The 25,385-nt window shown below is 34.7% G+C and overlaps 1 protein-coding gene across 3 annotated transcripts; it reads right to left on the bottom strand.

The window, feature by feature from the left end:
• Nucleotides 1–12,387: 12,387 nt before the first annotated feature.
• On the bottom strand, nucleotides 12,388–16,923 carry LOC135670945 (receptor-like protein EIX2). 3 transcript variants are annotated; one of them, XR_010512572.1, is made up of 3 exons: nucleotides 16,560–16,923; nucleotides 14,105–16,480; nucleotides 12,388–12,642 (listed from the first exon to the last, which is right to left on the bottom strand). XR_010512572.1 is itself a non-coding variant. In XM_065178723.1 (2 exons), exon 2 carries the CDS (start codon nucleotides 16,471–16,473, stop codon nucleotides 14,176–14,178), a length of 2,298 nt encoding a protein of 765 aa, XP_065034795.1. In that variant the 5' UTR covers nucleotides 16,474–16,483; nucleotides 16,560–16,923; the 3' UTR covers nucleotides 13,972–14,175. The 3 variants fall into 3 exon arrangements, 2 of the variants coding, with proteins under 2 accessions (XP_065034795.1, XP_065034794.1); XM_065178723.1 differs by lacking the exon at nucleotides 12,388–12,642 and having other exon boundaries at nucleotides 13,972–16,483; XM_065178722.1 differs by lacking the exon at nucleotides 12,388–12,642 and having other exon boundaries at nucleotides 13,972–16,480.
• Between the last annotated feature and the right edge of the window lie 8,462 nt (nucleotides 16,924–25,385).

Raw genomic sequence — 25,385 nt, 5'->3', positions numbered from 1 at the left:
TTTTTATAAATTATGTTATGAAATATTGATCTCACAAATCAATTGTATTGGAGAAGTGAACAAAATCAAAATATCAAAAAGAAAGAGATGTAAATTTATTTGATGTGAAGTTGTGAAAGAGAAAGGGTTGGAAACTTTTGCTTCATGGCTTCACTCAATCACCTAAGATTAGCTCACAAAGATTACATATTAATGCTACCTCTTTCTCTCTACTTTGTACTCGAGCTATATGACTTTGAAGTCCGTGTTTGCGTTGGTGAGAAGGGACATCAATATTTTGTTGCCATGGACATGAATATTATAAGTTTTGTTTGATTCATACAGGTGAGTCATGTCTTTGATGGCCACACTACAATACAAAAGGACCACTAGGGAAGCAAATCACAGTGGTTCTTCCACCTGCTACTTTGCTTACAGGTGCTCATGAGACACATGGAGAAGAAGCATGCAATTAGCTTGCAGTGGCAGTAATAAACCATATCCCAGGCCGATGCATTGGCCACGTAGTCTTATGCCATGGCCACAAGACTTGTCTCGCTGCATTACTTTAGTCTTTCTTCCTCCATCAATTAGCTTTGGATGCCTTCCTCTTCTTCTTCTTCTTCTTCTTCTTCTTCTTCTTCTTTCGATGGAGTACTAACCCTACAACTTTAAAGCCTTTTAAGTTAAGTGGAGGACAGGACCTTTTTCTCTTTCCTTTGTAGAGTGGGTGAGGAGACTTCCATTGGTTGCATGCCCTACGAGAGTGATTGACCCAAATCATCTTACTAGCGCAAGGTTGATCTTTGTGAGAAGAAATGATTAACTAAATTTTATTGATAGTGTATATACATAAAAAATATTATAAAAATATGATAATTACATGATTTTTTTTCAATCAATAATAAATATAAAATATTTACTGAACCGTTTCAGGAGATCACATTGAGATCATGATCTTTATTATTGATAGAATCATGATAATATGTTATCATAAATTCTATGATTTACAATTATGATAAAACATTTTTTTGACATACATTAAGCTCATGATGATTTTATTATTAAAAATATATTTGAATTCACATGATATATATAACCATTATTTTATAGTAAATCAAGCTCATGCTTATCTGATTTAGTGAAAGACCACGATCCTCAAATGTGTTAGGAAACTGAAATATTAGATCATTTTATGTCCAAATTAAAATATATATTTTTTATTTTAAATCACTCATGACTAATGATTTGTAATGAACTCTTAATAAATACCTCTCTGAGTGTTTATTAAGAACTTAAGTGATGTAAAATTAAATATACATTAAATTTTAATTTAAAATAAAATTATTTGGAACCTAAAGTATCCTCTAAATTTAACTATCATCCCATATTATATTCTATTGAATTGGATTGAGACTCTTTAAGCTTCTATGTTTTATATTTTGGTGCATAGAGATGATATTCATTTAATTTCAAAGAATGAGATCTAATCATATCCATTAAAAATGTCAATTTAGCTTGAACATAACTACTATAGAGAAAATAGAAGATTCTGAATACCTCAAATTAAAACACTCATAACTCTATGCACCAATCTCATATTAAAATAATATCAGAGGCCTTAGAATAATAATAAATTTATATATAATATATTCAAAAATAAGAGATTAATTTGAAGCATAAGTTACTCAAAAGTAACTGAAAAAAATAGGTCTATAATCTATTAAACTAAAACTAATTTTCATCAGCATATCTGAAGACAGGTCATTATAGCAACTAATGCATAAACCAATGATTTTGGTGGGACATCAACTTTAAAACTCCATTGGCACACCACACCATGTCGCATGAGATTATGGTGTTGGCCATGGAAAACAAGGGCAGACAATGACCTGAACAAAGAGCTCTCTAATTGCATGGTGTGCAGGTGGTGGTGATGGTGGGCTGGTGTCGTATTATCGGGGAAATCATGTATGCATCTAACAAAGACTCAAAGTCTTTCCTTCTCTCAATATTTCCACATGAACAACATCAATATCGAGCTTAATTCTCTACTCTTAACAGAAAGGAAAGTTAGGACAGTATGGAGGAGGAAGGGGCTGATTTCTTGCTAAGATAGATGGGTTGGAGCTAATTAAAATCGAGGTGGATGCGATTATCATTGTCAATGTGACTCGTTTTCGAGTTTGTTAAATCTTATGAGGGCCAAGAATTATGTGAGAGAGTGTATAGGAATATTTTTCATAAATATAGATAAAGGATATCGAACCATATTGATATTTGTTTCGTATTTCCACAAACAAATATAAGAACTTATATGTTTATAGAGAGAAGGAAATGAATGTTTAATTTGATTAACTAATTTTGTGAGGTACTATTTTACTTGGAAGGACTATTAGCCAAAATTATTGGCCTTTGTTTGATTATTCCCACTTCATTCAATGTACTCCTTTTTTTTAGATAATATAGTTTTTTTTAAAAAAATATAAATATATACAAAAGAGAATATTTTTATGAGATAAAATTCTTTTCTCGATAAGATTTTGTCACGATCCGAATTTGGATAAGTTTAGCGTATCAATTTTACTTAACCTAAACTACTAATCAAAATACTTAATCTCACTCTAAGTTTAAATTCTAGCATAATATATATGAGGTGTAATTCAGTAATGTCTTCATGAGTCATTTGACTTCATTGATATATAGTTTTTTTCTAATCGAGTCCTTTCATGTCCAAATAGTATGTTGGCTCTAATATGCTTAAGCTAAAATATTTAATAATATACTCATCAAATTTTTATAAATTAATTTTTAATATATGACTAATCGAAATATTACATACTCACAGTACTCAACATAACCTACCGGTGACTTGATCTTTTAAGTTTGGATCAATCAGAAATCTGATCCCAAATCTGCACTCTCACATGACATAACCGAGCTATATTTTGGCCATTTTTTATCATTTCGGATGGGTTAATACAATTCTCTCTGCCTTGCTCTTCTTCGTTACAATCACTGGGAAGTCGTATGCCCTTGATGGGAGGAACTCTCCTAATTATTTATCCTAAATCCTTTGCTCTTCACGATCCGTACATACATGGGATCACCATAGTTTGGCCATTGCATCGTAACAAATGGATCGTAAACATAGTTTGACCATTGCATCGTAACAAATGGAGAACAGTAGCAAAGAGATCACCATAAAAAAAAGACACACACATAGTTTGGCCATTGCATCGTAAACATCTTCACGATCCGTACATACATGGGAAGTCGTATGCCCTTGATGGGAGGAACTCTCCTAATTATTTATCCTAAATCCTCTGCTCTCACATATAAATAGACAAGATATCTAGGGACTGCACAAGAAGAGAGATTATATATCTCATGGAGGATTCAATTGAGGGATTACAATCTCTCTCTCAACTCTTCTCTCTAATCATCAATAGGTGGTCCTGTGAAAGAATAGGAAGAGAGGAGAAGGATCTAATTCTCTTTAAGATTGATAGTGATCTTGGATCTAAAGACGGTGCCCTTACAAATCAAAACAAAGATATCTTTTTCAGATGGCATCAAAAGGTACATATCATAAAGCCATATCTAATTATATTTGATTTCAATCTTGGCATAAAAGATCGTTTCCACAATTAATATAGCATATTACATATTTTTATACTAATAATTGATCTTAGAGCCTAGGTTCTTGAAATCAAATATATTAGATTTTTTATTTTTATTTATAATGCATGAATGATCACAAAGTAGCAATGGTCGCCATCGACCTTGTTGCGTATAGCCAGCAAATCTATAGGCAGCAGAGGCTGCGCTAGCTAGCATAGCAAGCGACAACTGTATGTGGGCAGCCCTGCACCCATGCGACGGTCGCATGTGGGCAAAACTCGCGTCCATGTGGTGGCTGCACGAAGGTAGATAGCCTCAGCAGGGGCTGCACCGATACAACAACCGTGCACAGGCATAGGCTGCACCCAAGCGATGGCGGTCGCGCATGGGTAAGCCACGCCCAAGTGGCGGCTGTGCGCATGCAACGACAGCCGCGACAGCGTAGCCACTCGTGAGCACAGGCCACACATGGGCGACAATCGTGCATCAGTAGGTTGGCCGCATCGGCGGACACATACCGTGGTGGCGACAGCCATGCACAAGCGCAGGCCACACCGACGATAGCCGCAAAGGCGATGGGGGTGTTGCATATCAGATTTTTAGCAAAAATTATAGTTTTGCCCTAGGGTTTCCCTTTGGTTAAATTATAAATTTGCCCTTTTGTATTTTATCAATATCCTTTAATTCTTTTTATAGTTCTGCTCTTTACAAATCTCATAATTATAATTTATATCCTGTCAAATATTTACTATTTTACTCTTATGAAATTGAGAATTTCTAATTTATATTCTCAATTATAAAATTAATAAATATGATTTATTATAATTATGATTGAATTTAATCATAACTATATTTTGATTATTTGATTGGATTTAATTTTAATTAAGAAAACTATAAATTATAGTTTACTTTTATAGTTTTCTCATGTGAATTATTGATTATATTTTTACATATGGTAAATAAAATCTAATTATTATTCTTGGATATTCATTTGGTTATTCACATGTATATATTTGAAATTGTATAATAATATTCATCTTTCGCATGATTTATATATTATTATGATTATTATATGAGTTTTTTTTTCTAATTAATGTTTAATAATTATTATGATTGTTATTCTATTATTGAACTGCTTAGCATAAATTAAATTAAAGAAATTTGATGAATATTATTTGTAACTCATCTCCCTAAGTTTTATGTGACTCGTTGTTGTCAAAGTGGCCTAGGATGATAGATTTTTATTATGTGAATTATAATAAAAAAATTATTATTTATAAGATATTTTAAACTATATTTTATATTATTGTATTGGTCTTGTAGCCACTAAAGTGACATAGACCAATAACTTATAAAATAACATTAAGGAATCAGTCATAAATGACATTAAGGAAATAATATTCATAATGACACATAATTAGGAGATTTAGATAATCTCAAAGGAGAATCTACTTCAAATAATTATGTGATGGAGTAGGATGATACTATTTTAGATATCCTTGCAATTTAGGGTTGTATACCTAAAGACAATAATACTATTTCACAAGGATGGTATCAGTCTTCCATAGATAATCCTGAGTGAACACTAGATATGTTATTATTTTACCCAAATGTGTAATATAGATTATTTCAATAGTTCATCAAAATTTTGAAAACCTCAAAGCATTAATGTTATTTCACATATTAGATCTTGATTTAGCATTACTTATTGAAAAGTTTACAGACTTGATTGATGAAAGTACTATTGAATAAGTTAATAGAATAAAGGCTTGGGAAAGATATGATAGACTTAGTTTAATGTTCATAATAATAACGATTGCAAATAACAAAAAGATTTCATTATCGATTGCAACTAGCGCATAGAAATATTTAAAGGTTATTGAAGACATATTTAAATATATTGATAAGTCATTGGTTGACACACTAATGAAAGAACTGATTACGACTCAATATGATGGCATTTGAGGAATTTAGGATCACATCCTCAATATAGCTGATAAAGCTGTAAAACTTAAAGCATTAGGCATGAATATTAATAAGTCTTTTCACATGCAGTTCATTCTCAATTCATTTTCTTCTCAGTTTAGTCCATTTAAGATTCATTATAATACAAATAAGGATAAGTAAGATTTGAATGAGTTAACTAGTATGTGTTCAGGAAGAATTGAGATTAAAGTAGGAAAGTTTATATAATGTCATGACTGCTACTCAAGGAGCTGGTAACAAGAAAAGAAAATTGAAAGATCATCCATCAAAGAAATTTGCCAGGTTTGAAAATGTTAAACAGAATAATGAAAAAAAACATTTACAGTAAAGTATTTCTTGCTAGTCATAGGTGCCCAGCAAGCCAATCACGTGAGTGATGGCACGTGTGACTTGATACATAATCTTTTTGCTTATTATATTTTGGCGTATATCACTTTATAACAATTGCATATGTGCATATATATATTGTGATGTCCTTGGATTTGTGCAATGGGAATCGGATCGTGATGAGATCACGATAATAAGATCGATTCACCTTTAAACACATATCCTAAATAATCCCGGTCATAGGTTACTCGAGAAGGACATCGTGATAACCGGATAGACTGGTGTGCTGTATACCCGTCCATATGATGGATGCAGCTGGTCTCATAGCTGCTCGTGTAGGGACACTAGGGATACAGTACAGGTGCTCATTGGAGAATGAGTTCACTGATTGATCCGCTTACGGAATGCTGGATGGTTGATGATGCCTTATTGTCAGACAACGATTCCGTAGTCCTAGTGGTGTATCTGGTCCTTAGACTTGAAACACCAAGGATGTCCTGTATGAGTGCTCCACTCTTTGATACCAGACTTATAGGTTTGGCTGTCCCCAGATCTAGTACAGCTGGTCATTGGGAGTGGTAGTCGACCTTACGAGGGCTATTGAGTGTCAATAGAGGATCATCCACTCTCGGCGTCATGAGAGGAATATCCTATGTGTTCTTGCTCAGACAAATCCCTGGCCAGGGTCATTCGGGTTGAGAGAGAAAGAGTTCTCCGGGAGAATCCGATTAGAGCGAGACTCGAGTAGAAACCGTATGAGTCTGACAGCACCATGCTCGATATACGGTCTCTGGGATATTAGATGGATGAGGGACTATAGGTACATGGTAACTGAGGACAGACAAGTCCAATGGATTGGATTCCCCTGTATCGTCTGGGGACTACGGCGTAGTGGCCTAGTACGTCCGTAGTCGATGAGTCGAGTGAATTATTACAGAGATAATAATTCACTGAGTTAGAAGGAGTTCTGACAGGTATGACTCACGGCCAGCTCGATATTGGGCCTAGAGGGTCACACACATATGGTAGGCATTGCGATGAGTAGAGGTTCGGATATGAGATATCCGACGGAGCCCTTGTCTTATTGGATGCAGATCCAATACCCACTAGGGAAGGACCCATTAGGGTTTGACACGGGATCTCTATAAATAGGAGGGATTCACAGCCTCATAGGCTAGAGTCTTTGTTTGCCTTTCCTATTCTCCTCTCCCTCTCCACCTCAGAGTAGGCCTGGAGTTTTGAGGAGCGTCGTCGCAACCCTGCTGTGTGGATCACCGCTAGAGAGGAGGATGCTTGACCTCCTTCACCCTCTCCTAAGGATCTGCGAGGAAACAGGGATATACGATTTCCCTAGGTAACACAATCTCTATACGCAGTTTTGTGTTTTGCGGATTTTTGCGCACCAATCTTCGCACGACGACGAACATCTTTTTGGGAATCGGGGATTTTGTTTTCTTGTTCTTCCGCTGCGCATATGATGTTGCCCCCCAATGATTTCCCAACATTTCTTTTGTGGCAAGAAAGGACATGTGAAAAAGGATTGTATTAAATGCAAGATTTGGTTAAAAAAGAAAGGTATTAACTCAACCTTTATATGTTTCGAATCAAACATTACAAAAGTTCATTTTAACACTTGGTGGATTGATTTTGGTGCTTCAACTCATGTTACCAATAATATGTAGGAATTTTTTTCAATCCAAAAATCAAAAAAACATGAAAGATTCATCATATTGGGAAATCATCTCAAAGCGAAAGTGATATCAGTGGAGACTTATTATCTACGCATAGAGACGTGTCATCTGATGGATCCTGTTGATACATGTTATGTTCTTACTATTTCTAGAAATTTAGTTGCCCTATATAGAATTGATGAGTTAGGATATTGCCTTTCTTTTGGTAATGGTAAACTCAGTATATTTTATGATTCAATAAAAGTTGGTTCTGAAATTCTATGTGATGGTTTGTATAGAATTAATTTGAATCTTGAGTTTGCAAAGACATTATTGATCCTACAATCTAAGTGTTGGATTGAAATGTAGTTTCAATAATGAAAGATCTTCTATATTGTGGCATAAACAATTGTGGTATATCTCCAAGGAAATAATTAAAAGATTAGTGAAGGATAATATTTTGGAATATTTAGACTTTACTGATTTTGATGTTTGTATATATTGCATTAAGAGAAAACAAATTAAACATATAAAGAAAAATGCCATAAGAAGTAAAGAACTCCTTGAGATTATTCATACTGATATCTACATACCACTCCATATTTCTTGTTTTAGTGAAGAAAGGTATTTCATCATATTTATAGATGACATGTCTAGATATGACTATGTTTATCTAATATGTAAAAAGTCTCAGGCCATTAACACTCTTGAAGTATACACAAATAAGGTCGAGAGACAATTAGATGGTTTAGAATGGTGTTTAGGAACTCGTTGAATTACCTAATAATTATAAAAAAGTTGGTTGTAAATAGGTCTTTAATACAAAACATGACTCAACGGGCAATATTGAACGATATAAAGCCAAACTTATGGCCAAAGGTTTTTTTCAAAAAGAAGGCATCGACTATAATGAGACTTTTTCTTTAGTTTCTAGAAAGGACTTGTTGAGAATCATCATAACATTAGTAGCTCATTATGATCTTGAGTTACATTAGATGGATATGAAAATAATATTTCTGAATGAGGATCTAGATGAGAAAATTTATATAGAATAATATGAAGGATTCATAGAAAATAGGAAAAGAAAGTTGGACTTATAAACTTAAGAAATCCATTTATAACCTTAAACAAGCTTCTAGACAATGATATATAAAGTTTCATAATACCATTACTTTCTTTGAATTTAAATAAAATACTATTAATCAATGTATATATTTAAAGATAAGTAAGAGCAAATTTATTATATTAGTCTTATATATTGATGTTATTTTACTTGCCAATAGTGATCTTGGTTTATTGCACGAAATTAAGATATTTCTTAATAAGAATTTTAAGATGGTTGATATGAATGAGGCAATCTATGTTATTGGCATTGAGATATTCAGGGATAGATCTCAAGGATTATTAGGATTATCTCAGAAAGGATATATTAATTGTATCTTAGAGAGTTTTAATATACAGCTTTGCTTAACCAATGATATACCTATTACTAGAGGTGAAAAATTTAGCTAAAACCAGTACTCGAAAAATGACTTAAAAAAGAATTAAATGAAGAATATTCCTTATGGGTGTGTAGTTGAAAGTCTATTATATGCACAAACCTGTACAAGACTAGATATCCGTTTTGTAGTTGTAATGTTGGGAAGATACCAAAGAAACACAGGAATGGAACATTGGAAAGTTGTAAAGAAAGTAATGAGATATCTATAGGGGATGAAAGATTATATACTCATATACAGGAGATCAGATCAGCTTGAAGTGATAAGATATTCAAATACTGATTTTGCAAATTGCCTCAATAGTAGGAAGTCCACTTCAGGATTTATATTCAAGTTAGCTGGTGGGACAATCCCTTGGAAAGGTGCAAAGCAATCGCTTATTGTATCATCAATAATGGAAGCTGAATTTGTGATATGCTTTGAGGCCACAAATCAAGCTTTATGGCTGTGAAATTTCATTTTAGGACTTGGTGTGGTCGACTCAATTGTCAGGCCATTGAAGATATTTTATGATAACACCACAATAATTTTCTTCTCTAAGAATGACAAGTACTCTAGTGGTTTCAAGTATATTGAGATAAAATACTTGGTGGTTAGAGAAAGAGTCCAGAAACAATAAATATTAATTGAGAACCTGAGTACCACTATGATGATTGTTGATCAATTGACAAAAGTTTTATAGTATAAAATATTTAAAGAACATTTCTTAGAATGAGGCTTGTGAGCAAGTCATAAAAGATATGGTGATCCATATTTAAGTGAATACTATTATTGATATTTTTCTTGCTTAATTAAAGTTATTTATTTCTTCTATCCTGTTTAATTTATGTTTATACATATTATAGTTATAATAACAGGATTATCTTAATAAGACAAATTACAAGAGTCATTATGGATTATATTAGGAAAAACTAATAATGTTATAGTATATAGAAAAGAGTATGACATTGAATTGATGATATACAATCACTATGACTCACATTGATAGTTGGACGTAATATAGTATTATTGTGTTTATTAGACTTATTGACTTGTTTTAAAATTCATGACCATATATAAAATACTTTTCAAAATTTTTTGGAATCCAATTAGGTAAAATTATTTTTAAATAAATTTTATTTTATTTATTATGATTTTGAATACTTTTTATATCTTATTAATTAACGAGCCAAGTGGGAGAATGTTAGATTTTGTGGCCCTTTATAATTAAATAAGATATATATATATATAATATAACTAATTAGATCTTAATGATATATATTAGTCAATAAAAAAAAGATCCAGTAGGATTCCTTAGGAGATGCCGGAGGAACTCTTCTAATTACTTATCCTAGACCTTCTACTTTCACCTATAAATAAACAAGACCTCTAAGTACTGCAAAAGAAGAGAGGTTACGTATCTCATAGATGATTCTAATTCTCTTGCAGATTGACAATGATCTTGGATCTAAAGATGATACCCTTGCAGATCAAAACAGAGATATCTTTTTCAGATGGTATCAAAAGATACGCATCGTAAAACTAGATCTAATTATCTTTAATTTCAATCCTAGCATAAAAGATCATTTAATATAGCATATTACAGATTTTTATGTTAACAGCGGAAGTTGGAGCTCACGAAGCGATGCAGCTGGAGGAGGAAGAGCGTCAAGTTTCTAGTGGGTGGGATGAAGAGAGCGGAGGGGCTGAGGAGGAACCCCACGACGAAGAGCAGTGATGCCATTTCTGCTCCGCGATCGCGTGTGTGTGATGAGAGGTGGTGACGGTTGGTAGTGTGTTATGTAGTTGTTACCGCTTACCGTTTGGTTTGACCTCGTGTGCTATCTCAAACAATGGACCGATCGACCGGCCCAATACGTTTTTCGGCTCCCAATTAGCGCTCATACCCATCGACATGTGGCCCATAATTCATGGGTGGAGGGTAATTTTGTGATTTTTTTTTTCTTTAGAATTTTCTTTTGGAGAACACTCTTTATAATCCCTCCTTTTTCTTTTATTATTTATAACCTCATGTTAATAACTTTTAATATTCCTAATTTATCTCTTTATAAATAGACATATACATCTTTAATTTATAACTGATTCTAATAAAATCTTCTTCACTCCTTACCTCTTTTTTTCCTTTCTTTTTTTATTCTTCTCATTCTCCTCCTCTTAATCATTGAAAGTGACCCAACGAAAAAAAGATAAATATATTTTAATATTTATAATTAAGGGTTTTACTATATATATATATATATATATATATATATATATATTTAATATTTCTTATAAAGAGGATAATTCTACATGTTAAGAGACCTATTCATCTAACTTGCCTAACTATTGTGATCTATGAGTAGGCTTGACACAATTTATAATTCCATGTGGATCCAAACTCTAGTGATCAATGTAGATGTATAAATGATTCTATACTGATCTCTAGTTTCAAACCATAAATTGGTTTTCAACTTCTATTATATGTTCACTAATTTGTGACTGGCTATTAATTCATGCAAGTCTAGCTAATGAGAAAAAGTTTGATTTGATTTAAGCATCAACTCTTTTCGATCCACAGTAATTACTCTTTCACAACGTATCTGAAGTTTTGTAGCTGATCTTACCATTAAATTGGAGTAGCATTAAACGGGTTAGAGTGCTATTATCTTAGGAGTCTTATCGAAGAGGTTTATTTCTTTTATAGATATTCTATATATCTTTAGATTTTAAGTGAGAACAAGATGTGAAAAATACTTTGATTCCTCTTGAAAGAAAGATATAAATTATTTGATGTTAATAGGAGAAGATATATAAAGATAATTGTGCTTGAGTGAGGATAATCCAAATCTTTAATTGATCTCACATAATGAAAATTTTAATTTTCTTCGGATAGACGAAAGTTACCAAATCATTTTAAATAGAAAAAATGATGATTACAGGTTTATTAGAAAAAAACTGAACTATCATATAATAATTCTAAAATGTTATTATCTATAATATTTTGTAATACCAACAATAGAAAATTTTAGCCAAACCTTTAGATTTCCTGAAACACATTAGATAATTCAAGGAGGAGGAATTAATCATCAAGAGGAGAAGTACAAAAATTTGTCGTCGCGATGCATTGAACTTAGAAAGTAAACAGATACCAACAAAAACACATGTTAAAGGGTTTTTATTTTATAATTACCCCTAAATATTGCATAGGCACCTTTTTTAGATCCATCACCTCCAATTACATAAACCTGGCAGAGTTGTTGTCAACATCTCGCTCTCTTAATCATTCATCATCACAACATATGTCATAATATAATAACCACGGTTCCATAAGTTTTCATATGAGAATTGCAAGGCTTAAACTTGTACGCAACTTAAATCCAAATACATGCACTTGACACAATACAAAACAGATACGTCCATAATATACGGCAGCGATATATTGAACTCTCAAACACAAATAAGTTCACCAAAGACATCCCACTAATGAATTATTACATCACAAGTCTCAAAAGTTTGAACCATAAACAATATAATTTGTTGCCTTGATACATAACCAAATTCAATCTACTCGCAGGCATCTGAAAAATTTTAACAAGGATATGAGCAACCACAACTTAGTAAACACCAAATCTCATGTATTAGCAAAACTTCTCATGAATGCATTTTATAAAACTATACACTTATATAAAGAGCAAACATATCTTTACATGCTTTTCAAATCACAACTTTTTAGCTTAATAAGCACGTAAGACACCATAATTTTTTAATACATTTGCATAACAAAACTTAAGTGGATAGATTTCATTTTAATGCCAAGATTATTATTAATCAATCATGAATCAATATAAGTATAACTAAGCCTTCATATCTAAATTCATCCATAGTCATGATTATAACAAAGGGCATGTATTAAAAGAAGTCAGAAGTGCTAATGGCTATGACCATATCGTATCCTTGTGACAAGGATCAAAATCATATTTAATCTCCATGATATAGGTAATACATTTATCTCTATCTCAGACCAATGTACAACAACAATTGATAAAGTCTAAATCAAAACCAACTAATTGAGAACAATTAACCATCATCTAAATTAACATATTAACACCTTATTTGAAATATGTTCAACAATATAGCATTGGAAAATATACTAATTAAATATTTTAATTATTTAAACAAATGCAATATCGAAAAGTTTATTTTCAAAAGCCAATTTAACATTTGCAAATCACATAATTTCATTATTAACAAATATATTATTAAATTAGAAAACAAGTTAGACATAATCATTCGATACTTACGTTAATCATAAATTATTATAACTGATATGGTGATCAAAACTCTCTTTCTTTTCCAAATCATTCAAATAATATAAACCAATCCAATAAAAAATCATAATATTTTCTTTCTTATCTGAGAATGACTATTTTTTTCTCTAAAATCACAACATAGTTAATAATTTTAAAATAATTAATCTATAGCTCTATTTACTCTCTGATTAGTAGGGAATGAATAGGAATTCAAAATCATACATATATATACTCTTTCAAATTTAAAACTTACTCTCTTGAAACAAAAACAACATCCTTATTAAATCTCACACCTATTTTATTTTTTTCTCCTCTTTTCTTCCCCTACCAAAGCCACCCCTCTCTTCCTCTAATTTATTATTATTTAGAAAGTAATGTGTTTGTTCCTTTAAAATCAATATAGCATATATTTAAACTATATCTTCATACGAAAGACTTGGTTGTAGTTCTCTTCTTTTTGTAATATTTCTTTACTTTAAAACTATGAGCCAACTCTTGCATGATGTTGTAATTATGCAAACGTCAACTCTTGCATGATGTTATAATTATGCAAACATCAAATAGAAGAAGACCGTAAACAACCACATTACATAGAAATTGATCTCAAACACCATAAATATAGCAGCCCATCCTTTCTTAGATCAACAATACAAATTCTTCTTTCATTGATCACAGCCAGCATCTAGGAATCCAAAATACCATATAAATAAAAAGTAGAGTGATGACATACCTTGTCCCCATCTACGGTACAGCCTTGGATCATCCACACTAGAAATTTTAGGATTAAAGTTTAAACAATCGTCAAAAGATTAAATGCCATTGCACCCAGAACCGATCATATATATCATCAATCGTACGAAAATAAGCATGCCTCCATGCATCTTTCAGGAAGAGTATACCACAAAAGGTCCAAAATCCCATCACATATCCTAGTACCATGCTGATATAAAACCATAGCCACTCGGGAATCTCCTTCTTGTACTCTTGTATATCATTTTGAGTTGTTTTATTATTAAAACAACTTTTGAAAGTTGGTGGTCCACATAAGTCGGCATTGCCCATGTAAATGGATGGATCATTGAGTGTTTGGAGTTGATAACCAGTTGGTATCCTTCCCGAAAGATTATTATATGACAAATTCAAATAGCTCAAAGAATATAAAGCCGATAAGCTCTCAGGAATGCTACCAGAAAGATCATTTATCGATAGATCAAGAGATTCTAATGATTTCATTCCTTCTATCTCCCAAGGGATTTTCCCTTGTAAATGATTTCTTGACAAATTTAAGTTCTTGAGTCCTGCAAGGTCTCCAATTCCTTTTGGTATCTCTCCGGTTAGATGATTGTTTGAAAAATCTAAACTTTTCATACGTCGCATGCTGCATTGTAAATAATAAAGATCTTGTCCCTTTGTAAAGACATCTGATTCATAATCACAAGATTCATTATAAAGTGTTGTCGATCTCATGGTATTTAAATTACCAATGTTGTGAGGTATTGATCCAGAGAAATTGTTATTAGCAAGATCCAATATTTGAAGCTGTTCAAATCGAGCAAGTTGCCAAGGAATAACTCCAGAAAACATATTTGAACGTAGACGAAGTACTACCAGTTGTCGTAGATTTTCTCCCATCCATAGCATTATACTTCCAACAAGATTATTTTGAGCCAGATCAAGAAACTGTAACTTTGTACAATTTTTCAATGACAAAGGAACCTCACCCGAAAAACTGTTATTTTTCAATTGCAATAGCTGAAGCTCACTTAAAAAACCGATCGTGTGTGGAATTTCACCCGAGATGTGATTGTTGTCCAAAATCAAGAATTTAAGGATTTGTAATGATTTTCCCAGACAATAAGGGATCTCACCAAGTAATTTGTTGTTCGAAAGGTCAAGGTATACGAGAAATGTCCATTGGCAGATTGATGAAGATAAGCCACCATCAAGCATGTTATCAGAGAGTGCCACTGAGTAAACATGGGGCCATATCGGCAATTGCCCTGTAAAGGAATTATTGGAGAGGAATAGAGTATCGAGTGTAGACGGTAGCATCGTTGGCAATGGACCTTCAAATCTGTTGGAATCCAACTGTAATCTTTCCAACTTGGTGAACTTTAAAGAAGATGGCAGCTTGCCTCCTATTTGGTTGTTGGAAAGGTCTAAAAATATGATGGTAGAAGATGAAATATTCCAAAACCAAGCGGGCATTGTCCCTGCAATTTTACAGTCTGCCAAATATAATTCTTCGATCTGTGTTTGAAACTGCAACCATTCTGGAAATTGAGGTCCCAACTGACATTTGGCTAAACCTACTAATCTGAGTTGGAAAGGGGGGACCCAACTTTGGCCAATTGATATGGTGATGGAGTTGTCATACAAGTCTAATACTTGCAATCTCGTAAGATTCTCAAAATGAACTTCTGAAATGACACCTCCCAGACAATTTCCATCGAGATACAATTCAGTGAGATTAGACAACTTACCAACGGAGGAGGAAGGCATGGAACCGTTGAATAAATTATAGCTGAGATCCAAAATGATGAGATTCGTCATTTGCTCCAGCCAACCGCTCAAATTTCCTGTCAATTGGTTGTCCGACATATATAATTCTTTCAGTCTGCCCAAGTCTCCAATTGCATCAGGAATAACCCCATAGAACCCAGATTCATGAAGATCAAGATGGGTAAGACCACTAATATTCCACAACCATTTGGGTAAGGTGGAGTCGAAATTATTCAAGGAGAGATCAAGGACGGTAAGAGAGGAGGTGAAGTTGACGTGGACAACAGATGCTGGGATGGTATCGAGACCAACATAAGACATACTTAACACTTGGAGGGATGGCAGCGTGTTCACGGATGAGAACCAATCTGGGGCACCGGTTAGCTTCAACCAGCTCAAGTCCAGGTTCTTCAGGGAGGTAAGATGGGAGAGCCAGTCGAGGTTGTCAACATGGTATGCAAAATCTAAAGCATCGTTTAGATCAAGAACGTAGAGGCTCGAAAGGTTCCCCAGCCGAGCAGGTATTCCTCCCATGAAATATGTAAAAGATAGATTGAGGTATCTCAGTTTCTTGAAGGAGCCGATGAATTCCGGCATGCGGATCCTGCTGAAATCATTGACGCTAAGATCCAAGTGCTTCAAATGAGATAAAGCAAGCAATGACGAGTTCATCATCCTCTCACCGCGTAATGCCCGATCATCTGTAAAATTTGTGTTTCGGAGGTCCAGCATGACGACGTGGCCAGTGGTGGTGTCGCAGGTCACTCCCTTCCATGTGCAACAGTGGTGGCCCGTCCAAGAAGATAGCCGGTTGCGGGTGTCTCGGACACCAGCTTTGAAGTCCAACAGTGCCTCCCTCTCCATGCTGAAACACCCACTTGTCACCGTGGCCCGGTGGAGGAGGAGGGCCAAGAGGCACAACGACAATGATGATAAGAAGCGTAAAGGGAAACCCATGGCGCGCAGTTTGATATCCCTCCCTTACCTAACTACCTACTCCAAGCCGCCACAGTCAGAAGAACAGGATGAAGGTGGAGGTGCATGCTATGTGTGGCACCCATTATCCATGATATATAAATTGGGCATAGCTCACTCAGCTTGCTTGCTATGTGTGGTTGGAATAATAAATTAAACTTTATGGTTAGATAGAATTTTGATTTATGAATTCTATCCAAGATATAATTAAAATTGAAACCTTAAGTTTACCCTTTATAAAATAAGAGCTCATGTAAAGTAATACTTTAGGTATAAAATTTGAGATGAGAGATGAATTAAAATAGATTAAAGTTTTTATATTAAATATATACTCATGCATGGAATTAATTGTACCGACTCGCTCTCTAAAGAAGACTTCGACTGAGAGCACACAAGTCACCTTCATATGTGACGAAAGGGGTAAGAGTTCGGACGGACGGAACCAGTGGTTATGATGCAGAGCATCATGTGGATCATGAACGTGAAGCCAAGTATAAATGCATAGAATTGATCGAGACTACACCACTTTGACTCAGAAACAGTTGACTGACCGAAATAACTTGGGTGCAAAATAGTCAGTATTTCTTTTTATTTTTTTATTTCTTGATTAGAATTAAATTTCTTCGGTACCTAATTTACTTGGAAAAGTAGACTCTTTGGAGTTTCATTTCTAAATAGAAATAGAAAATAATTTCTTGAAGGTCCATTGGAGATGATATACCAAATATATTTGGATTGACTCGTGAGATAATTTTATTCCGTTATTAATTCTCTTGATTGCTCTTTTGAAATATATAAATTGGTACCCATTATCCATGATATATAAATTGGGCATGAAATATATGTGTGGTTGGAATAATAAATTAAACTTTATGATTAGATAGAATTTTGGAAACCGATAGCATCGTTCTCAATCAGTGGGATAAGCACTGTTTGACAGACGAAGATGAGCGGTGAGAAACCTCACATCCCTAAGCTGCATTCCATGGATTCTTTTTCTACACGTCGTTGGCCAAGAAGACTTTGACTTGCGGTAAACTAGAATTTAGATTAGAGATCTAAAAAAAAAAAAAAAAAATTTAATCAATTAGAATTTATTTCGATACATGTACCATAAATCTAAGATGTCGATGAGAGAGATACACATTTGGGTGTTCTTAAATTTCTCTTAGTAGATTTAAAAAGGATTAAGATAAAAATTCTTTCGGAAATGGACATTGGTTGCCTTTGAATCCAATCCATATATTAGGTAATCAAATTCTAATTTAACAAAGAACAATAATCAAGATTGTGTTGGGCAACAAACTTGCTTGAACATGCATATGTAAGAGCAACAAATCAAGGTAGTTGAGTCTATCTTGAAACTTTAGGAATAAATAATATATATATGTACTTGGCCTAATAAGATATGAGTCCAACACATGAAAATTGAATAATCAAAAGACATAGATACCATGTGACCTGATAAGGAAGAATAATCAACTGGCTTATCAATCCACATCTTCACAGGCGTCTTTAGGTTAATCGCGATCGAGAGAGATTGATTAATAACATAACAAGCGATTCTTACTATTTCAACCCAAAATAACTTGGTCGGACTTAGGACTTGTAATACCCGGTAATCCTTTAGTTCTTGCCAAAGTCTTATTCATTCACTTATACTAATCTGTTAAGGACTATACAACATTATAAACTCTCTCGATGCCTTCTTGTCTATAGAAAATAGCAAACTTGATGAACTTATTGTAAGGAATACCAATATGTCGAGGACTATACGATATTCTATTGAGAAATCATTTGATGAATATGAATTGCTACTATGTGAGGTTGATGATGAACTTGTTGAAACAAAATCTATCACTTAATTCTATGGAGTGTCTAGTTTTACTGGAAACTAAATTTGTTTTTCACCTTCATTGTTCTCCTAATTTTAACTTATCTTTTCATCAAACATAATATTTTTGTTAATAATAACTTTACCACGAATAGGATTATGCGATCGATATTTTTGGATCGTAAAGGATAACCAATTAAAATATATTTTTTATATTTTTTTATGAAGCTTATGATGGTTTTATGAATTTATCAAAACATAAGCATTATAACCAAAAATTCTTAGATGATTTACACTTGAATTCAAACCATACTAAGCATCAAATGAGTTTGATTCATAACAATTATTGATGAAGTATTTAACAAATAAACTATTATTGCAATTGCTTCTATCCAAAATTATTTAAAAATCAAATGTTATTTGATTTAAAAATAACATATGAATAGGACATCCACTATTTAAAAATCAAATATTATTTGAAGCATCATTAACTTATGAATGAGTCATAAACAACTTATTGCTTTTCCTCCGTATAGCTTATTTACTTTTCTTTTTCTAACAATATGCTTCTATGTGACCAAACTTTTATAATAGTGACATTAAATTCCACTCTTGTAGTTTTTTTTTATCATAATTTGATTGTTTTTGTTCATCGTATCCATCAATGTATCATCATTCTCTTCCTCTACCATAAAAATCTCTTTTATCATGTCCTATTCTTGTTCAATTTTATTCTCTTTTTTTTTTTGAAGTAGAAGACTTCTTCATAGTTTAAAATACCTTTTCTTTACTTTTTTTAAATGACTTGTTCAAACTTGCTTCATGTGCTTACAAGGAACCTATTAGTTCATCAAATAAAAAATATAGATAAATTTTTTGACTCATTAATTGTAGCAACAACAGGATCAAATTTTAGAGTTAAGCTTCTCATAACTTTTACAATAATAATATAATCATTAAGATATTTATCATAAGATTTTATTTGAGTAATAATTTAAATCACTCGGGAAAGAAATTCTTACATCGATTCATTATTTTTCATGAATAAAATTTTAAATTATGAAGGGTCTAAAGTTTTATTATAATCACTTTCAATGAACCTTGAAATTTATTTTGAAGTATCGATCAAGCTTGTCTTAAGGTTATAGCTGTTAGGACTTTATCGGCACTAAAAGTGGGGGTTGAATTAGTGCTTTCGTAAAAACCTCAGTTTGAAAATTTTCGTTCAATGAAATCGTATCAGAAATACGTTTAAACTTAGAGAGCAAGTGAGAGTACTAAACAATTGAATCAATAAGTAATGACAATGAAAATCAAAAAGTAAATACAAACTGAGTTTATAGTGCTAGTCATAGGTGCCCTGTAAGCTAATCACATGAGTGATGGCACGTATGACTTGACACGTGATCTTTTTGCTTATTATATATTTGGTATTTTATCATTTTAATTCCGATTATAGGTTACTCGAGAGGGACATCGAGATAATCGAACGGACTAGTGTGCTATATACCCATCCATATGATGGATGCAACTGGCCTCATAGCTGCTTGTATGGGGACACTAAAGATACAATGTAGGTACTCATTAGAGAATGAGTTCATTGATTGATCTACTTACGGAATACTGGATGGTTGATGATGCCTTATTGTCAGACAGCAATTCTGTAGTCTTAATAGTGTATCTAGTCTTTAGACTTGAGACACCAAGGATGTTCTATATAAGTACTCTACTATTTGATATCAGACTTATAGGTTTGGAAGTTTCAAATATAGTATAGTTGGTTATTGGGAGTGGTAACCAATCTTACAAGGGCTATTGAGTTTCGATAGAGGATCATCTGCTCTCGGTATCATGAGAGGAATATCCTGTGTATTCTTGCTCAAACAAATCCTTGGCGAAGGTCATTCAGATTGAGAGAAAAATAGTTTTCTGGGAGAATCCGATTAGAGCGAGACTTAAGGAGAAACTATATGGGCTTAACAGGACCTTGCCCGATATATGATCTCTGAGATATTAGATGAATGAGGGACTATAGGTACATAGTAACTGACGATAAATAAGTCCAAAGGATTGGATTCCCCTATATCGTTTGAGGATTGCGAAGTAGTGGTGTAGTACATCCGTAGTCGATGATTCGAGTGAATTATTATAGAGATAATAATTCACTGAACCATAATGAGTTTTGATAGGTATGACTTATGGTCAGCTCGATATTGGGTCTAGAGAGTCACACACATATGGTAGGTGTTGCGATGAGTAGAGGTTCGGATATGAGATATCCACTGGAGCCCCTATCTTATTGAATATCCAATAAGCCTATGAATTATTGGATTCTATACATGAGATCCAATAAGAGTCAATGAGAGATTGTTGGATAGAGATTCAGTAATCTAATAGGCTGGGTAGTTGGATGGAGATCCAATACCTAATAGGGCATGATCCATTAGGGTTAACTAGGGACCTCTATAAATCGGAGGAAACTAAAGACTCATAGGCTGGGGCTTTCTAGTTGTCACCTCTTATTCTCCTCTCTCCTTCTTCTCCTCATATAGTAGGCATGAAGATTTGAGGAGCGTTGTCACAGTCTTGCTGTATGGATCACCGTTAGAGAGGAGGACACTTGACCTCCTTCATCCTCTCCTACAGATCTATAAGGATTCAGGGATATACGATCTCCCTAAGTAACATAACTATCTCACACTTGGTTTTCTGTGTAGCGATTTTCGTGCATCAATCTTCACACGATGATGAACACCTTTTGGAAAATTTAGAATTTTTTATTTTATGTTTTTCTACTGTGTATGTGATGTCACTCCTAGATTTCTCTACAATGATATCAGAACCAGGTTATTTATGTAATAGATTAGTTTTAAATATTATGTTTTAGCAATACTTTTCACATCAAAATTGTTACGCAGAAAGGTAAGAAATGGCAGCAACTGTTGCTGCCCTCGCAAAGGCGTTTGGCTGGCTGTCGGCAGGCTGCCTGCAGCAGTTTCCGCGAGAGCGGGCGGCGCCTACGGGCCCGCAAGGGCTGGCGGTGACTATTGCTAGTAACAATGTTTTGTCGTTGTTGCATGCATGTGACTATTTCTTAATTTTCATCAGCATATCTGAAGACAAGTCATTATAGCAACTAATGCATAAACCAATGATTTTGGTGGGACATGAACTTTAAATCTCCATTGGCACACCACCCCATGTCACATGAGATTATGGTGTTGGCCATGGAAAACAAGGGCAAACAATGACCTAAACAAAGAGCTCTCTAATTGCATGGTGTGCAGGTGGTGGTGATGGTGGGCTGGTGTCGTATTATCGGGGAAATCATGTATGCATCTAACAAAGAGTCAAAAGTCTTTCCTTCTCTCAATATTTTCCACATGAACAACATCAATATCGAGCTTAATTCTCTGCTCTTAACAGAAAGGAAAGTAAGGAACGTATTGAGGAGTGAGGGGCTGATTTCTTGCTAAGATAGATGTGTTGGAGCGAATTGAAATCGAGGTGGATGCGATTATTATTGCCAATGTGACTCGCTTTCGAGTTTGTTAAATCTTATGAGAGCCAAGAATTATGTGAGAGAGTGTATAGGAAGAATTTTCATAAATGTAGATAAAGGATATCGAACCATATTAATGTTTGTTTCGTATTTCCACAAACAAATATAAGAACTTACATGTTTATAGAGAGAAGGAAATGGATGTTTAATTTGATTAACTAATTTTGTGAGGTACTATCTTACTTTGAAGGACTATTAGCCAAAATTATTGGCCTTTGTTTGATTATTCTCACTTCATTCATTGTACTCTTTTTTTTTATAATATAGTTTGTTTTTCTAAAAAATATAAATATATACAAAAGAGAATATTTTTATGAGATAAAATTCTTTTCTCGAAAAGATTTTGTCACGATCCGAATTTGATAGGTTTGGCGTATCAATTTTACTTAACCTAAACCACTAATCAAAATACTTAAACCCTATTTAAGCTTAAATCCTAGCATAATACATATAAGGTGCACCAATAATAATTCCACGTTATGACTAGTCATTTGACTTTATTCATATATAGTCTCTTCCTAATCGAGTCCTTTCATATTCAAATATTATGTTGGCTCTCTTAAGTTAAAATATTTAATAATATACTCATCTGATCTTTATAGATTAATTTTAACCTTATTCATTTTTAATGTAGGACTAATCGAAATGCTACACACTCACTATACTCAACATAACCTACCGTCGACTTGATCTTTTTAAGTTTGGATTAATCAGAAATCTGATCCCAAATATGCACACTCGCATGACATAACCGAGCTATATTTTGGCCATTTTTGATCATTTTGGATGGGTTATTACAATTCTCTCTGCCTTGCTCTTCTTCGTTACAATCACCGACGGTAACAAATGAAGAACAGTGGCAAAGATATCACCATAAAGAAAGAGGCACACACTCATAGTTTGGCCATTGCATCATAAACATCTTTACGATCGATATACGTACATATATATGGGAAGTCGTATCATCGGAACATAGTCGTATACTGGAGCCGAGCATAATTATGGCGGCGCAGGAGATCGATGCTACATGATGACGGCCGCCAGATCATGTGAAGAGGGAGGAGGGTGGGAGCGATCAGCGACGGAGGTCGGCGAGTTCGAGACGAAGGCGACGGAAGCTGGAGCTCGCGAAGCGGTGCAGCCGGAGGAGGAAGAGCGCCAGGTTTCTGGTGGGTGGGATGAAGAGAGCGGAGGGGCTGAGGAGGAATCCCACGGCGAAGAGCAGCGGCGCCATTTCCGCTCCGCGATCGCGTGTGTGGTGATAGGTGGTGGCGACTGGCAGTGCGTTATGTAGTTGTTACCGTTTACCGTTTGGTTAGACCACGTGCGCTGTCTCAAACGATGGACCGGCCGGCCGGCCCAATAAGGTTTCCGGCTTCCAATTAGGGCTCACACCCATCGACATATGGCCCATAATTCGTGGGTGGAGGGTAATTTTGTGATTTCGAATTTTCCTTTTTCTTTTGTATTTATTTTTTTGGAGAATACTATTTACAATCCCCCCCTTTTTTTGTTATTTATAACCTCATGTTAATAACTTTTGAGAAGGAAAAAAGAGTAGATGACAAAAACACTGTAAGTTAATTAAAAAAATATTATAAGTGAGAATGTTTCTTATTATCATTCTTTTAAATAAATAATATAGATATTATAAGATTTTTTTAATTATAAGCTTAAGATTATGTAAAAAAAGGGGGGAAGTATATCCTTTATTTTAAAATATATTAAAAGTCTTAAAAACTCTCAACTGAAATATATTATAAAACCTTATATATATATATATATTAATTTATAAAAAAAAATAATTTAAAATATTTAAAGTGATCGTAAATATTAATCTCTACTATTATTATTATTATTATTAAAATAAAACTTCCTCTTTCCGTACGTCTGCTTTCAACGCAGCTCTCAAAAGCGACAAACCAGTTTCGTACGGAACGAAAAGATTAGGATGCTCTCCAATTACTGTAGCGTCCGTCTACCATGAAGCGATTGCCATCCAACGGTTGATGCGTGGGACTTGCATCCGTGGAGAATCGAGATGTGAGAGTGTAAGAGAACAAATATACTAGCTTTTGAAGCGGATCTCTCACGTTTATTTTTTCGAAAAGGCCGTCGTGCGCTCGGTTCTGCTGCCGCTGCTGCTTCCTTCCTAAGGAAGGAATGGCATCATCGAAGCATCCCCCCTCCGGACACGAATTCCTCTTCCGCGGGATCCATCGATGGGGCACCCTCCTTTGTCGCTGCTTGCGGGGAACGGTCCCCAACTCCGGCTACCGAGCGCTGCGGAGGACCTGATCGAGCGGATCTGGCGGGAGAAGTCGCTACTCCCACCGTGATAGAAGATGATCCAAGATTGGTATCCTTGTCAGGAGCACCATCTTGCGGGGGCATGATAGAAGATAAGATTTTCCCTTGGTGGAACCCAGCCCCCATATGCTGATGACCAAGGTTTTCATCCAATGCAAAATTCGGTGCACGCCCGGAAGACCCGCCTCTGCGGTACCATGGCCTTCACTCCTTGAATCCATAGCCCTTCTTGCCGTCGTGTTGTTCACCGAAGCGGAGCTCCCAGTAGCTCCCGATCATACCTCCATATGATCTCATCCCTCACGGGACGCACTATCGTGTGTATCGCATTGCCACGAACTGTTCCACCACGATCCGCTGCACCATGTCGCCTCCTGGTGACATCTCCATTGCATTCTGATCCTTGGGGAATAAACTCGAATTGTGAACCCTCCATGTGTGGCCTCTGCCAATACATCGCAGGGTCTCCTCCACCTTCGATTTTGTTCGCTCCTTTGGCAATCGACCTTCATCCACCCACTCTTGGGTCACACCTAGATGAAGCACTGCTCTAGGACAGTCCGTCGCCTAGTAGCTCCCGAAGTCCACCGACTTCACTGTAATTTGTGCACCATTGTCTGGATCCTGGGCCTCTGCCCCTACCAGCACAATCTCCGCTGCGCACCGCTTCCTTCATAGCAACTCGAATGGCAACACTGTGGCATATTCTTCAAGAGTACCCGCCTCTGCGTCCTCTTGCCCCATGCTAAGGCCTTCTGAACTCAACTTCACCTCCGCAAATTGAGTCGCCTTAGTTCCTTCATCAAATGCTCCTCCGAGATAAGGTGC

This window comes from Musa acuminata, unplaced genomic scaffold (assembly GCF_036884655.1).
Source record: "Musa acuminata AAA Group cultivar baxijiao unplaced genomic scaffold, Cavendish_Baxijiao_AAA HiC_scaffold_1137, whole genome shotgun sequence".
NCBI classification, from domain to species: domain Eukaryota; kingdom Viridiplantae; phylum Streptophyta; class Magnoliopsida; order Zingiberales; family Musaceae; genus Musa; species Musa acuminata.
This window is presented reverse-complemented; position numbering and strand designations above follow the sequence as displayed.